Genomic DNA, 17,465 nt, shown 5'->3' on the forward strand with positions numbered 1-17,465 from the left:
AACAGAAGTTGTGTGAAGTTCTAACACTTTTGTCATTTCTAATTAAGCCTGAACAGACCGTTTTACTTGTTTTTCTCTTGATGCCATTTTGTTTTGCATATTTGTGTAATTGATTGATGGCTTAATTACTTCACCTTATTAAAAAGTTTTGTTCGCACTGATGTAAGATCTTTAGGATGATGTAGAGCGTTATTACCTCATGCAAACACCATGTTGCTTATTAATGCATAGTTGAAATGTTTATTTATCATAACAGCCTATCAGTCTATTGAGGACTCTGTGATAAAGGAGTGAAGTGATGATCACGTCCATTTCTGACTAAACTGATTCGTGTAATACCAACTCATACTAGCTTACCTGACGTTACTCTTCCTCATCCACACATATTTAAAATTAATACTTTATTTGCATGGCAGCGTTCATGCAACACAAGCAGCTCAAAGTGCTTTAGCATTAAAAAAAAAAAAAAAAAAAAAAAAAAAAGATCTATGTACATAAAAAAAAAGAAAAGATTGAAAGTAGCACTCCTAAAAAGAGAGAAGAAAAATATGTACAAGTCTTTTTTAAAAAAAAAGATGCATAAGATCCCGAGTGGTTGTTTTCCTTCAGCTTCTACCTCGGCTGCGAGTCGCCCTGTCCGCCGCCTGCTATCACCTGCCGGTTGATGTTGCTCGAAACAAAGTCTTTAAGGCCGTCAAAGCCCTGAGAGAACAGATACTCCAGGTACCAGCTCCATGGCTTGGAGTGCTGAAACAGACACACAGTTACATCGAAGACGTTCAGGTCCAGAAATATCTAACAGCAATCTGTGACGGAGGATTTATGCGCTTTAAACTACACGTGAATCCTAATATGGTTTCAGAAATGAAAAAGAGACGCCTCGTACCTTTATGGAGTTGAGGTCCACGTCCTTTCTGCCCGGCCAACACTGATGAAGAGAGAACATTTATATTCACTGTCAGAGAAACCTGGTAATTGTCACGAGGCCACAGCCCGATGCTGCAGGTGGTGTGAACCAAAAAAAGGTCTGTGTATTATTAACTCAGCAGCCATTAATAATAAAATATCCTTCTGTATTAATGCATCATCTATGAGGGGTACATTAATACCAATTTGTCTAGTCTCTTGGTCTATTAAGAACAGCTGCGTCCCGATTCACCGACTGCCTCGCACAGTTTGAAAACAAGCATGGGAGAAGATTTTCTAGCCTAGCAAGCCAGACCCGTACAGCAAAAAGCTGTACAGGGGTCTAGTGACGCTGGATAGCAGTGTGGGCGGGATAAACGGTTGTCTGTCAAGTTGCCTTTGCACTCAACGCCACGCAATAGGATGGCGCAACAACCAATCAGAGCGATGAAGAAGGATTACGTAGTCAGCGCGACAGACCAACGGAGCAAGCTGGTAAATTAAACTTTTACCGTACCTGGTGGGCAAAACTCAGAAAACGTCCTTTTTAAAAAAAAAAAAAAAAAAAAAAACTTAAGTGCAGTTGTCTGTTGGTCTCGCAAAGAAAACTGTATATCTAAATTTTCTAGAGTCGCTGCCAAAGCCAAATCGAAAGACAGTTCGCTGGGCGCAGCCACTGTTTACCTCTCTCTGGAACTACACACTGAAACGTCGCACCTCTGTCGTCACTAGGTAGCCCGGCCTCCGACCCCGCTTCTCACGATTTGATTGGCCCGATTAAGTTTCAATTTGCAGCCTCGCAAAACGACCACAAGTGACTAGACTAGCCCCGGAGCAAATTCCATTTGCGGTCGCTAGGGGCGTCTAGATTTCTAGGCTAAAGGTTTTCCTTAACGGAACACAGACCCGATGCAAATCACGACTCAAACAAAGCACACTCACCCTCCGGTGAAAGTCCACAGCGTAGCTCATGAAGGCGGGGTGGTGGATGAAGTCGAAGCTCGTCCAGTACTGTGGCACATTGCTCTTGAGAAGCAGCTCCTCGCCCAGCTGTACGTCCACACCTGGCTGAAACATCCGGGAGTTCCAAAGACAGTTGACCATGACAACCACGTAGTTGTTGAACTCACGGTAAGTCTGCCGGCTGATGTTAAAGGCCTGCTGATGAACAGAAAAGAGAGGAATGAGAAGAAGGCGGAAAAACATGTGTTTACATCTAATATCTGTTGTCACGATTCATTTGCACGTCATTTACCGAGTCCTTTTTTTCTTAATAAAACGAGCCCATGACGTTTTCAGGAGGCATACTGCCTACCTGACATGTACTTATGAAGCCAGAGCTCGCTGGAACAGCTGGATTAAAATAAACATTTTAAATCCTCCTGAGTGGAGATTACGGTTATCAGGTTTAGGTAAGGTTAAGGTTAAGAGCTGGAGAGGCATTGCATTCAAAACAACTACCAAAATAAATTAAATAAAAAAAGCTCTAAAAAACAAGATTGAGCAAAAACTAAATATTTTTCTGCTAGAGACCATCAGCCCTGGCATCTGTGCTCTTTGGCGTTGTATCACCCTCAGAAACCATGCTGAAAACCACTTTGCAGAAAGTGAAACAACATTAGGAGAATGGCTGGTCGCTGTGTATGCAACGGCAAGGACAATTATTTTCACACATGCACACAATTATTTGTCCTCACCTCCGTCAGTCTCTCTTGACTCTTGGCTGATGTCAAGTTCACTTTGTACCTGACGAGAAGAAAAAAAAAAAAAAAAAAAGAGAAGAACTGGTCACCTCTGATCATTAATCACCACAAAAGTGCTCGCTCTTTGGAGTCTGTCAGAGAAACATGATGCTATTACAATCCAATCTCCTTTTGTCGTGGTATTTTTACATTTACTTTTGGTTCAATTATTTCAGAACCCTGGGGTTTGTCAATTAACCGGCAATATAAAGGATTTGTTTCATCATAGCCTGCAGTTACAAATGGAGCTGGGTTTTCACACGTGAAAAAGGGAGAGCTCAGGCTATGTTAGCCTCTCATTAACATAAATCATACATTACCATGAAAGTGCAAAGACAAATTTGATTCTACTTCTTTTCACTCATTTCATATGCATAAGCATTATGACATACACATTTACAGTTTTGCTAACGTATGCATGGAGAGAGGCTTATCGCAGGCTGTTCTGGAGTCCGCACCTGTGCATGATGTAGGCCAGCCTGTCCACACTGGCTGGGTCTGTGGCAAACAGGGCTGGGTAGAAAACTCCTGGCGGAGGCATCACCACAAGGGGAAGGCTAAACTTCAGAAGGGTGTCACACACCTGAGGGTGAGGAGAAATATGTGGTGTAGACCCACAGGTAGAACAGAGAGAAAAGCTGACACTCCAATTGCTTGCACATATGGCAGAAACCTGCCGAGGCGTTCTTCCTGGCGTCCTGCCTGCATGGTTATGACTGAGAACGACGGTTTATGCTTCCAAATCATCCCCCTGTTCTAACAGTGAGTAATGAGTGAGGAAAAGAGCCAACAGGAGTCTTCCTTTTCATTCAAGCTTCAATCTGATTAATCAAGATCAAATTTCTATGAGAGATTGCAAGGCAGCCAGCAAAGACTACAGGAAGCTACTGGTTTTATGATACTTTATCAGTTTCTTTTCTTCAAATTTTTTCTAAGGCCTGTCCTGTGTGTTATAGAAATGTAATTCTATGTGGTACGGTGAACCCACAGAAATCACATGCATGCATCATGCCTCCAGACGAATCGACAGTAATCAAAAACACATAGGTGTAAAGCACAGAGCGGCTGCAGCTCACTTACAGTCTCATAGAAGTCCAGGATGAAGCTGAGGAGGAGACAGTGGCAGCTTTCAAGCTGCAGGCCCACAGAGGCCAGCCGACCCACAAAGTGAACCAGCTCCATCACAGAATCCTTGAACCCTGACAGGGTTATGTTTCTGGGACAGAGAGAGCAGATAGTCACACACAAAGAACACCTGCACAAAGGACTTGATGCCAAATTAAAGAGATATTCCTGTTAGTTAGTACGAATACATTCACAGCTCAACCTGGTCAGCCATCATCCTTGTCCCAAATATGATGCACAGGGGGAGAATTGATTCATTCACTGAAGTACGAATGACGTCACAAAACCTTCAAGACATTCAGCTGCTTCTAACTATATCTGGGAGATGATATCTCGCATATAAGTATAGCTAAATAGTTACACGAATGGTGATTTTGTCGGATAAAGCTGCATGTATAATCTGGATCTTGTTAGAGTGGAGCGACAGTCGTCCTAATGGGCTGATTTTTAATCCATTTCTGACAGTGTTTAGACATCTGAGAAAATAAACTATACTGACACACACTTACACTTTGCTGGTTTTACAAAAAAGACGCACACTATCGCTTGTGGTTATTCTTTTTTGTTGTTACAAGCTTCTTCTTCTGTGTACCAGACAGGAACAGCGGCGCATGTGCAAAGCGCCGAGGCCAGTTTGGGTCTATTTGAGCATTTACATGCAGGAGGGATTCCAACTCCCAACCACATCATCTGGGTGTGTTAGTTCGGTTTAGAAAAGCTCAGTTTTTTTATATGATTGCAGTTGAACTAACATGTTTACATGCATTTAATGATCCAGCTTTAGTAAGACTTTTTCTAGAGTAAATAAAGAGTCAGACACCAGCCAGAGCGCTCTCACTTTGTAGAACAAGGGAGGAATTCTGATTCTCAGAGCTACTTAGATCAAGGACAAGCACATTTTTTTCCACCTAAAGCAACTCAAATCTAGTCCCTCAGTCAGAATTCCTCCATGCTTTTCCAAACTAAGAGCGGTCTGACACAAAAAAAAGACACACCCACATCAGTGAGATCAGTTGTTTACCAGAGCGTGAAAGGACAAACACTGAAACAAGAATAATGTTTGGAAAGCCTGCACAAACATAATCTATAATCCATGATTTCTTCAAAGAGTGGAAAAATACCAGGGGTAGCATTTGAAATGGCATTGAATAAGAATGGATCCATTTACTTCCAGGAGCTCCACCCTTTAATTTGAAAGCTGGAAAATCATTTAACTGAGCATTAGCACTAGTCTTTCCATTTCAATCAAAGGATTTGAATAAACAGGAACAGAACCTAAAGGGAAAACATGTCAATATACACTTCTGCCTGAGTTTATTTGGCTGCTAGACCAAAACAGATCTCTTAAATTCAACTGAAATGAATAACTGCGCTTCATCTATCATTCTTGTAGCAACACCTATTGTATAATGGGAGCACAATACTGAGGCGCCACGGCTCCTTTCTTTTTACTGTAACTGATCATGTGTGAGTAGATACAAAAACAGAGCAATACCTTTCAGCCATCAAGTAAATTCATGAGCTATGTCAGATTCTTTTCATGTGGATGCTTCAGGCATAAACAAGTAGAGACTCACATGGAAGTGTGGCTGTTGAGACTGATGTCCAGGTCGTCCTCCAGCGCGTACACAGAGTGCCAGGTCAGCCACTTCAACAGCATATTGTTTAAAGACTCCATCAGACCACACTGCAGATGCACGGGAAAAGCACTGAGCACACAGCAGTTCAAACAACGCACTAATACGGGATCTACAATAAGTGCTTTATGAATACAAGACAAACACAATAACGTTTGTTTCGGAGGAACATGCTCTGCTTGTGCCTCGGAAAGGAAACTGTACCTTGAAAAATAGTGAGGATGTGAAGAAGATCTGCGTGAGGGGTTCAAACAGAAGCCTGCCCATTTCTGAACAAGAGACAATAAAGAAAGATCACAGTTGTGCCAGCTCTATAATTCAATGAAATACAATTCCTAACATATAGCTGAGTGCGTTTGACACGCAAAATAAACTGATGGTCAACGAACACGGTGGAGAGTAAACCCACGTGAACTTGGGACGACTGGGATGTTGCTCAGGAGGCCGAGGACCTGTGGGCGGAGCAGAGAGCCGTCCCAAATGTTGAGGAATTTATAGAGGAAAGCGTCAGAACTGGAGAACCCCTCCTGTTGGGGAAAGTGGCAAATACGTGACGACGTGAAAACAACCATCGACTGTGGTCTCGCTAAATAGTACAAATGGGGCGTTTGCCACAGGCACAGAGGTCACGGTCAGAGCTTCAGACGAGAAGCTCACCTGGAGGAAGTGCTGCGCAGACAGCAACCGGTTCAAAAAGTGGAGAGCTTCCTCTGAACTCTGGGCGGCTCCTCCATCGCCGCAGAACAAAAATTCTGAGCGATAACAACAAAAAGAAAAGCACTGAGTGAGTTGAAAGAAAGAAAAAAAAGTCAGAGAAATGCAAAGAAATCAGCCTGAGATTATTAGATGCACACAGCGAGATCCTTTCAGTATCTTTAAACTCTTCTCTAAAAGAATCCCTTTGACATTCCAGCTAAGTAATGTGCAGTTCAAATCCAGGTCAGCTTTGCTTGGGAAGCATGTTGTTCAGCTGGAGGATGTTACAGCAGTTCAGTAGCGACCCCCTCCCCCACTCTCCTTACCTTCATGGAGAGCACAGCCGAGCCAGAAATTGAGTCGTAGAAGGGCAGACTCATCCTGCACACAGTCCAGGTACTGCAGTGCCAGACTGGAGCCCAACAGTGAGCCCATCTGAGCAGGCAGCTGGTTGAGGTAAAAGTGACAAAACAGGAAGCACGTGCAAAAAAAAAAGAAGCTGATTAAGAGTCTTGATTAATAGCATATCAGCTGAAAAAAAACTGTCAAGCAGAAGCAATAAAAAAAATAAATAAAGCAAAGTTTCACAAAGTCAAACATCGCATTAAAAATGCATTGAAATGGATTCTGTGAGAGCGCATGCCTCAAATAAATCTGTTTACCTGCTAAAGAATAAAAAAATAAACAGATGCTCAAGTTGTTATGATTGTGTGGGCAAGTGATCCAGTTCCAAGCAAATTCTCCAGTATCCAATAATCCTCATAATGGCAGGACTGGGACATTTCTTCTACCACATGGATAATTTATACAGTCTCTTACTGTTCACGAGCAGCTGCCTCTCAATATGGAGACTTTGTCAGTATTATAAATAAATTAGAGTGATAAGAAGACAGACTGAACGGACACCATTCAGCTCTTCAATAATTATGGAGCTACTGTCTCATTAAACTGAGAAAGCTCCATTCTGCTTTTGACAGCAAGAGTGCAGGCACTGAGGGAAATATCAATGATCTTTTGTCAATGACTTTTTTATGATGGCGATCGATTGCACTCGAGTTATTTTTCTAACTTCCTTGGCAATGAACACATTTGCTGCCCTCCAAAAGCCTCACTGTACTTGTTGGCTTTGTGGGCAGCGAAAGAGGTGAATTTATGCTGCATGACACATAAAACTCTGAAAGCCATTCAAAGCGACTTGGATGAGTTTATCAGGTCACTGAATCTGCAGGGCAAATCGGCCTTTATGGGAAATCCTCTTTAAATGACCACTTGCTTCATAACTCCGCTTAATGCATAACGGAGACATGTCTCATCTGCGTCTTTCACGTTCATTATTCAGATCAAAAACTGAAATCTACAAAGAAATAAAAGATAACGGATAAAGCAAATGGCAAGCACTTGGTGCATAAATGTGGTTTATGCTCTAATCTAATAAAACAATTACAGCAACACACCACATCTGCTGGGGAACCAAGTTGTAAATGACCTGACGACAACATGCAGGCAGTGTAAGAACAGCACCGCAGCGCCACCCTGTGGTTGTGACAATATATCACAGCTGAAATGGACTCATACACTGTGTAGTATATTGGTGAATTCTACAAATATACCCTGTCCTCTCTCTATCTGTCGGCTGAACGTGTTCAGGTGACTCGTGCATGCTGAAGTCTTTTAAAAACTTAAACACTGGGCTGGATTTTTTATTTCAGAGTTAAGCAATAATTGTCCATTTCTGATCACATCTGTAGGTTCTTCTAAACAGTCCCGCTTTCTGCATGTCTGATTTCCAAGCTGCACCCATTTTTCTCTACACCTGACGTAGCGCCCTTTTATGTCAATCAAACCTTTATTTTTTTTTTTTTTAAATGTCCCCCTCAGATTTATGATTTTTTTTTTTTTTTTTTTCTGGAAAAAGGAGAACCTCATGAAAAGAAACAAATGAGGTTTTTATCTAGTTTTTATGTTTTGGTTTAAAAAAAAAAATGATGATGATCATAATAATAAGATAAAAAGAATAGAAATAAGAACAATCGTCTGAAGTTCATTTAATAAATAAAGTCTTAAATCCGTCTTAAACTTAACTTAAGCCACAGTGAGTGGCTTAATCAATTATTAATTACTTAATTATTTTCTTGTGATGACATAGCTTTTGGAGGTTCGGTGGCAAATTTCCTGTTTCCAAATGTTGGAGCACATACTGTATCTGTCCCTATAAACAAACTGGTTGGTATTCAACATTTCCAAGCAGCTTCACTGAACCTTGCGACTTGCTCATAAAAGTAGCCAAAGGTTGCAAATCTGACGCAGATGTTGTAAACTGTTTCATATTTCCCAGTAGTCTCGAATATTTATGATTTCTGCATCATACAGACTCATCTTTCAGCTTCAAAAAAAACAACAATCTGACGCAGAACGGCCTGATAAATGATGTCAGAAGAAGAGACGACTGAGAGAAGCCTCCCCGATGTTTCTCACCTCGATACGATGTATGTTTTCTAACAGTTTAGCGAAGGAGTGGATCTGCACCAGGGGCACCACCTTTCTGCTGGGGGTCTGCTCCGTCTGAGCCTCTTTATTGATGACAGAAGTCAATGGCGGCAGTGCCAGGTGGCAGTGTTTCTATGAAAGCAAGACAAAAAAAACACATCCATTTTACACATAAAATGTACTCTGTCCACTAAGAAAATTACTCAGTTAATCAATGTTTTGCTTCACTATGTTCTTGATTGATCAGTAATTTGTTTTATTTGAGAAAACTTCCTTCTTTGATAAACTGACCAAACTCAAGAGGTATTATATTTAAATCTGTTTAAAAAAATTCTGTTTTTTAATCAAGTGAGAATAAATTTAAGTTGGTTCATAGAAAAGCAGATCAAACATCAGGTAACACATATTTATTATAGATCACACTTGGTTTAACTATCCCACCATGTGATTGCTTGCATGCATACTGAAGTATTTCAGAAAATAAGAGAGCAGCACTGAAAGTTTAGCCCTGCAGAAAACCTACAGAGCCTCCGGGCGAATGCTAAGGAGCTGATGAAATATTGTAAATTATACTGGAAAGCCACGGCAATACCTCAAGTATTGCGTGATTACTTTGTGAACACAGCAAAAACAGCATCTGACAACATACCCTTTTCCTAGAGCTGTTCTTATCTTTGATCGTGAAGGCCATGCTGATGCTGGATGCAACCTGCAAACCCTTCCTCTTCTGGACGGCAATCAGCGCCGACTTCCAGGGGGAAATGTGGTTCTTAAATCCACTCTGTACGACAATAACAAACAAAAAAAATACTCGTTTTAGAGGTTAGGATCATACGATAAGAGAGCAGCAGTAACTTCACAATGCATATACAAACCCTCATCCGTGATGGAATGGACAGTGTCACCAGCTCAGGGGAAAACACTTTGTAAAGCGACAGTAGGTGCAGAAGGAACGGCTGCCTTCCCTGAGTAAACGAGAAACAACACAACCAGTAAAGAGATATTGCACTCCAGACCTCTGTTTCCACACAGCTTTTCCCAAACTTTCCTTAAATTCAACATTAAGTGTGGGATCATTCTGCCTGCCATCAGTTCTGTTGATGCTAATCTTTGTGGTCTTCTAAATAAAGGCGTGCAAACTGTGACGACTCTGGGTTTAATATTTTGTGCCAGTTTCTGTTTTGATGACCCGGGGCAACAGTCTGCTTTAGAAAAAGAAAAGAAAAATGCTTATTTATTCTTGTGTGGAGTCAGGTTTCAGCTCCTTCCACCGTCTGCCGCCGCTTCTTTTTGATTCATGACCAGACAAAGAGGCGTTATGACATCAGCCCTGTCCTCTCCTCTCTGTACTGGCTCCATTAGATTTCCTATTGATTTTCAAATCTTACAGCTCACTTTTAAAGCCTCAAATGGCTTCTGCACTGAAATAAATCCCAGACTTATTGACCCGGTATGTGCCCTCATGACCAATGAGGCTCGCTGGTTATTCTCGGGTTGCATCGGGCTTTTGGTTTTATGAAACTCTACCTACTGAACTATGAATCCTAAATGTTTTTAGCTAAATCAAAATCTATTCTTCTAAACTTTTCTATTTTTCATAGTAATATTTCCCTCGTGTTAACCTCTCTGCATGCCATTTGGCCTCATTTTTACCTTCTTCCTTGTCGGTTTTATCCTCTTTCTGAGAGACACTTTATAACATTATCAAGAATAATGCTAGATGGAAGGCATTTATTATCATTATTAATATTATTTTAATACATATGCCAGAAGAATTATTCAACCGTGGTTGCCTTTAATTTGCGGTGCAATGGAGGTTGAATAATCTGTTGTCGACTGCATGCAGAGTAAAGCAGCTGTCAGTAACATGGAAGTTAGCTGGGTTCAAACCTCTGAATCCATCTACTTCACCAAAAGTGTAAAAACCAGGCAAACATGGATAATATCCCAAAGAAAATGTTAGCACCGAGTCAATTTTCTTACTGAAAAAGGAAATGATATAGTTGCCTTTTCCAAATTGCTTCAGATTAAATCAAATCAGAAGGATTTTTACCAGTTTAGACTGTAGCTCCAGTAGCTTTCTGACTCTGAAGACACGAACTGCAACAAAAAAACCAACACATTAATCAATAAATAAAGATGCAATTAACAAATGCTCAAATAAGTGGCAGCAGCACTAAACGGAGAAAGCCATTATTTGGATATAACCAAAAATAATGAGACAAAACATCAGACTTACCACTTTCCTTTCTGGTCAAAAGGTACAACAGATGGCAGATAAAAGGGCACTGAAAATACGACAAAATGACATCACATTTCATTACACTGGTATATGACATGCAAACACTGATGGAGAAAGAATTATATCTGTTCCAATGTACGGTCATTTATGTAGAGGTCTCTACTGATAAACCCCAGATGATATAAGTTGATATTCAGTTTCATAAACGGGCCAATGAGTGTGATTTAACTGGAGCAATCAGAAAATTCAGTAAAAACTCTTGTAAATGCTCGTGGATATGAGGCACTTTGCTGTTAAGCCAGTCAGACTTGATGGTCAGACCTCAGTACTTTTCAAGCTTTATGCAACATGTGTGAGTGTTACATCAACATTTTCAAGACACCGGAAAACAATTCATCTTTTTTTTTTGTAATTCAAATAAGGGCAAAGTCAATAATTAGCAGAGAAAGCCAAATGTTAAACCTCTCGGGTGTTTTTGTGATTTCTAGCTTTTTCAGACACCGAGAAATAAACGGGTTTGAGGAGAAAAACACACGGGTTTTCGAAGGCCTCTTTAACATGACGTGTTGCTTTAAAAGAAGCCTTTAGGTCTGAATTCAACCAAAGAGAGAACAAACTTGTTTCGTATTTGGATTCAAGAACAATATTTGCCTTTATTCAGTCGAACTACACGTGTAACTGCAGTTTCTTAAAAAAAAAAATACAGTTATCTCGTCGTTAAAACATTTTCAAATCATAATATCACAGAAATACAGGGATTACTTGCCGCGTACCAGATTTTCCTCTGTGACGAAGCTGAAGATGAAGCCATAAATAGCTCGAAGTTGGTCCTTGGCATCGATCATGTCAAATACGGTCAACACCCATTTTATGAAAAGAACCTGAAAATCATTTATTTGGTGGACAACAACATGGATTACGTTGTGGTAAAGCCTCACCATAACTATTCTTACATAACTAGGAGACACACCATTGTGATGTTTCATTGACCGAGTGATTAAATTAAAAACAGGTAGTAGGATTCAAGTGTTGTCAACCAAGTAAATTTGTATGTAATTAAAAAAAAAAGTTTTTAACAAAGTTAAACTTTTAAGTCTAATTATTTGCATTCTGACCCACCTGAGTGCTGATGGGTATTTTGCCAACACTTAACCAAACCACAGCTCGAACAACAGCCTCCTGCGGCACCACGGTGGCAGGAATCAGACACTTCAGCACCCGCACACATGGACTGCTCCCTGCGCATATAACAACAACATCAGTTTTTTATTTTATAAGAAAAGCAAAGACCTGCTGCCAGCTTGACGTGACATTAACACACTCTCTACTTGCACATTACATCATATGCTCTGTGATTAATGCTTTATTGTTATGTAGCTCGACCAACATCCCAAAGATGGATCAGCTGGGTGAGGTCTGGATAGGTGCGTTACAGTTCTTAGCCCTGTAATGAACAGGCAGCCTATCTAAAGAGCACACCTGTTGACGTGTTATGGAAAATGCTTCAATCCTGCAAAATAAAAATAAAAAATAAAAAAACTACAAATTAAGAGCTAAAGAAGACTATAATACAGATTTGCTGACACTTACAAACAAATTCTTTCATCTAAAAACTCCACATTTACAGTTATATCCAGTCCACAGCTGCTAAATGACAGCCTTACCCATACGGAGGCTCATAGCAAACTCCAGCATGACAGAAATGGCCTCTGGGGAAAGTCCCTTGCTGTAGGCCACCTTCTCCACCAGCACCAGGTTCCTGTCCAGCTGATCATTCCCAATTACAGGAGTTCCTGCTTCAACTGCAGGAGGGATAGGTGACACCACATCAGCTTGACACATGCACAACTCTGAGGTTGGTTAACATGACATAACGTGGGCAAAATACACACTGTTGGCAGCACAAATGCACGTGGATAATGTTAACGTGGTGGATAACGATTTGAATATGTTCCTTTGTGTACGTGCTACAGTACGTAAAGAGAAGGTGAGGCAAATTATAGTGTTATTGCCTTGATTTTTGGCATATCAAGAGTTGGAAAAAGACAGGTCTTTACACTACTGATATTCTCTATCACAGCCTTTATGGCATTGAAATTAATATCCCTGAACAGGTTATCTTTTTAATTTAACAAAAAAAACGATGTCAATTCAAGGTCAACAATTGAGAAGCAAGCCAGGGCAGGTATGGAAGAGAGAACCTCCATGTCCAGGCCAAATTATTCGCATATTCTTCAATAAATCTATTGTGTGAAACAGGCACAACAAAAAGTTAAGAGCCTCAGAGATCATTTCCTCTTTAGTGCTGCTTTTTAGTGGAGATGTTAATATTGTTATTAAATCTCATGTGATAACTACACAGTCAAAGTTTATGCAAGTGATTAACAACAGTGCAGTGAAGAAGATAAGCAAGACATTCTATCACTTAGGCGTTTTTACCAAACAGTACGCAGCTAATATTACACTGTAGTCTGGTCCAACCAAGATCCACTAAACAATTTATAAGACTATAAGACAATAACTATTTAATTTGACAAAATTTGCCTGCTAAATTTTGCGTATTAAAAAGAACATTTTCAAATGTCCAAATGATCCATGTCAGCCAGCAGAAATGTGCCAAGACAAACACACGATGACAACAAATGACATCATCACATCTACACAGACTACTGTGTGTCTGATCCTGTAGCGTAAGTGCTAAGCTAAGACGCTACATACGCCCCGAATTCAACAAAACAGAAGCGTAAAAGCAGTTTAATGTTCACCACACCGTTCTTTCAGCTCTTCTCCATTTTTCTACGCGTCTAAATACTTTCCAGTTACAGTTAGCCATACGGAGTGCAACCAACGGCTATCGACCCGGGTGAGTTTTGTCTTACCGTCAGAGAAGTACTTCAGAGCCAGAACAAACGGGTCCTCCGCCTCGTTTTTCCTCCTCTCTTTTTCTGCGACTCTCAGACTTCTGTTACTGCTCCGACTGGACACAGATTCGTCGCTTTGAGACGACTGGTCTAAATCCGTCAAGCTAAACGTTGCTGCCATTTCTACATTGCTAAAGTTTTAAACTGTCCTGCTCCACTGCTTTCGTCCATTCAAACAAAACTCAAATCATCCGCGCGACCGTTTGTCCTGCGATTGCGCAGTGTCAACCATCCGCTCGGGTGATTCGCGGGAGTTGTAGTCTTTTCGTCTCTTCATTAGCTACTGCGTGTAGCTCTTTATCAGACAACAAATTTGGTGTTTGGTGAAAGGACCGTTCGCTGAATACACACACACACATATATATATATATATAGATACATATGTATTGTTCCTGAGCCACATCTCCCCCTTACATTATTTTGGTCAGGCTCATGACATTGGTGCCACATCTAGCTCATACATCAATCACATGCTGTCACCCAAGTTACACCCAGCTCATGACCTTTAGGCCACATCTGGCCCACATAAAAGCTGCCAGTGAGCTACAGCTGAGCCATAAGTGGTCCAGATTAATGTCAAACTTGTCTGCTTTCTGCATCTGGTTTGGCTCAACCAGTATTAAGAAACAAACGTTTTCAGAAAATAAGAAATTTAATCATTTGAAACATCTCGACTAATCTGCATATCTTTGAATCAAACTACATAACACCATGAAGCCCATAAACAGATATTTGGTCAGAAAATACTTGACAAGAGAACCATTTTCTCTTTTTTTTTCCTTCCAGGGACAGCAAAATATATTATTTTGAAGCTGGTGACTGCCTTATTACTATTGTAGAAACTGCAGATGACATCCTGTCTTGAGGGAAAAACTAATGACACAGACCGTTGTTTCTGGTATCTTCACCCTCATCTTCTAGCATGCACCCAAAATTGAGTTACCGCGATTGGGAAAGCAATGAATAAATGAGGTGTTAATAATACATTTTTTAAAACTTTTGGTCGGTCTCAATTTCAATTGTTTATTTTAAGTACATGGTTTACAGAAATACTAACAGCAATTTCAACTGTAGTAGGAACATTTTTCATATTAAAACCAAACCCATGAGCAGAATTTAATCTTAAGACTTCAACCGTGAACAAAATAGTAAATGTAAATTCCCAACAAGAAAAAAAATAGATGCATCTGTTTTGGTTAAGTTCTGCTGTTCAAGCTAGCAGCAGACACTGCCGTCCTTTCCACCTAAACAACATCATCGTAACGACTGAGTTGAAAGGAGTAAGAGGATATTCAGCTTATTTTACTTAGCAAGACAGGATGTAATGTGAACAACCCAAATTCTACTGAAATGACCAATTAATCAGGATTGATATGCATTTCTTCCTCTATAAAGCAGCCATTTTGTAACACTGCACCAAAATGAGACACAGATATGCAGCATTAGCTGATGTATAATTGGTATAAAGTTCTTTCTCAATGATAATTTTGGTTTATGTTCTGTAGTCATCCAAATTAAGCATGCTTGAAATGTATTAGCAGTCTCTCCGACAGTATAAAATCTAATTACAAAGACAGCATTCTCAAATCAAATAAACTCAGAACAAATTAAATTTGTATTTGAGTAAAAAACATTTAACACAGTATGGGACTGAAATAAATAGGAAACTGGATTGACTAGTGAGACAATGAGCGGAGTTCATCAGAGTGTCCACAGATATGATTGTCCACGGTTATGTAGAGGACCTATGGGTCAGGAGTCCTTAGTTTCACAGTAGGAGTGCAGAGGATTAGGTGGGAGTAGTCAGTCAGCCAGCTGGACAGGACAGAGGACGTGTGTAAGGGGAATTATTACTAGAGTAGGTTTCCTTCATAATTTTAATTTCTACAATCCACAGAAGCGCACCAGATTCCCTTCAGTGTTGCTTGGTTTAAGGTGGAAGATCTTAAGACTGCTTGACCTTGTTCTTTTCCTGATCGTTGATGTGCTGTTCCTCCCTGCTGTCCTCGCGCTCCGGCCGGTCGTCACTCTGGCGGGCGATAAGCAGTCGGCAGGTGAGCAGAATACCAAAGACTAGAGCGTGGGCGTATCGTTTCAGGGGATCCCCCACTAACTGGTGGAAGAACAGGACAGCCAGCATGACCAGCAGAAGCAAGAAGTTGGCCACGTCTTTCGGCCGGCCCGGCACTAAGGTTAGCACCATTCCGCAGCCCACTTCCAGAGAGCCAATGATCTTCCGAAGCAGCACTGAGCTGATCCCAATCTTTTTCAGGCCTGGCAATGCCTTGGCATAGCTCTTGTATGCCCTTTTCTGAAACAGAAGACAAAAAATATCTCTCACTGAGGTCTACAAACCCTCATAGGAGCTCTCTTTCATGAGATCTTGTCAGGATGGTCACCATGCTAACATCCAAATGCATCTACAGAGAATAATCACTGTTCACAAGTCATCTCTAGCCTATTGCTCTTTTGATCAGGAAACTTTCATATACAATTCTAACAAACTAATATCCTCTGAGTTTATTGGTTTGGATTTTGCACTAATAAAACCTGCAGCCATCCCACCCATCATGTTCCACACAGGATGTCTCAATATCAGACAGCACCCGCAGGTGCATCTCACAGAAATTGCTCGAATGCACCTCCATTGCTCTTCAGCTGCTTAGTTCCTCATTTAAAAACGAGAAGCTTAGCAGCTACAGCGTATTTAATACGGCATGAAGAGCAATCATTCCCCCAGCTGTCTGTAAATATCCTGCACATATATCTGCATCTTTAAAATGAATCGGGGCCTGCTTTTAGGAAAATAAGATGCATTTATTTATCCTGTCCCCGCGTTAACATGCTAAAAGACTAATTTAGGATTGTTTTATGCATTTACAATTATTACTGCATGCAACCCGTGTCAAAATTGATATATATTCTGAGATTTAATTCAAAATATACATAGCCTAAGTGTGGCTAACTTGGTGATTACAGCAAGCCTTATATGTATTATAACCTTACATGATTCTCCGCAAGGCTAACGATGCTTTACTTGGTTGGATATGCAGAGCAAGCCAAGAAAAAAAAAAAACTGCTCATTTTCCCGTTTCTTTCATTATTTAGGTCAACGTCCCCACACATTATTGGAGCCTGTCGCGCTTGAAGCCAGCTCAGAACAATGGCCTTTACCCCAAAAGGATGCGCTCACTTCACGGTGAGGATCCAGCACTACTCACCATTTCACTGTAGGCATCTTTACTTAGTCTCGGGGTGAGCTTAATGGTCCCCATGAACACGAAAAATAAACCAAGTGCAAAAGAAAGGGCCACGATAGTTACTGTCCTTGGTGAGGCCATCTTTCACCACCGCGCATGCAGCCAGGCGCTTCCCACCGAAGTGAATGAAAGCCGGACTGTTTCCCGCTGAGGATGCACCAGGGGGATGGGCTTCTGGATGAACCACAAAAATGGCGACGCAGTCTCACTATGTGCTGCATCCTGGAGCAAAGGGACACCGTTTTCGTGCACAGCTCTTTAAACTCTAAGCTATAGTCACTGTCATTTTATTGTTAACGACTAAATTAAAAGGCTACTGTTGTAACGCCAATAATTCCTTCGTCAAAGGGAACCATGTTGTAAAGAAAGAGTAGAAGGCGACGTCGAGGTTGCTAAGCAACCAGCAAAGACGCTGTGAAGTCACTGCACTTGGAGAAAAAAGTAGTCCC

At 40.8% G+C, this 17,465-nt stretch overlaps 2 protein-coding genes across 3 annotated transcripts; both read right to left on the reverse strand.

Moving 5' to 3' along the window:
* Nucleotides 1-279: 279 nt before the first annotated feature.
* Nucleotides 280-13,966, reverse strand: cenpi (centromere protein I). 2 transcript variants are annotated; one of them, XM_075480695.1, is made up of 20 exons: nt 13,715-13,966; nt 12,500-12,637; nt 11,955-12,073; nt 11,609-11,716; nt 10,833-10,881; nt 10,647-10,693; nt 9,469-9,558; nt 9,243-9,374; nt 8,582-8,725; nt 6,433-6,553; nt 6,068-6,162; nt 5,820-5,937; nt 5,615-5,679; nt 5,351-5,460; nt 3,729-3,864; nt 3,107-3,231; nt 2,604-2,652; nt 1,849-2,064; nt 887-928; nt 280-747 (listed from the first exon to the last, which is right to left on the reverse strand). In XM_075480695.1, exons 1-20 carry the CDS (start codon nt 13,875-13,877, stop codon nt 613-615), a joined length of 2,202 nt encoding a protein of 733 aa, XP_075336810.1. In that variant the 5' UTR covers nt 13,878-13,966; the 3' UTR covers nt 280-612. The 2 variants fall into 2 exon arrangements, with proteins under 2 accessions (XP_075336810.1, XP_075336809.1); XM_075480694.1 differs by having other exon boundaries at nt 1,849-2,067.
* A 787-nt stretch (nt 13,967-14,753) lies between these two features.
* On the reverse strand, nt 14,754-17,372 carry tmem35 (transmembrane protein 35). The gene is made up of 2 exons (XM_075480696.1): nt 16,978-17,372; nt 14,754-16,067 (listed from the first exon to the last, which is right to left on the reverse strand). Exons 1-2 carry the CDS (start codon nt 17,095-17,097, stop codon nt 15,702-15,704), a joined length of 486 nt encoding a protein of 161 aa, XP_075336811.1. The 5' UTR covers nt 17,098-17,372; the 3' UTR covers nt 14,754-15,701.
* Nucleotides 17,373-17,465: the final 93 nt, after the last annotated feature.

Source organism: Odontesthes bonariensis, chromosome 13, assembly GCF_027942865.1.
Source record: "Odontesthes bonariensis isolate fOdoBon6 chromosome 13, fOdoBon6.hap1, whole genome shotgun sequence".
Taxonomy (NCBI): Eukaryota; Metazoa; Chordata; class Actinopteri; order Atheriniformes; family Atherinopsidae; genus Odontesthes; species Odontesthes bonariensis.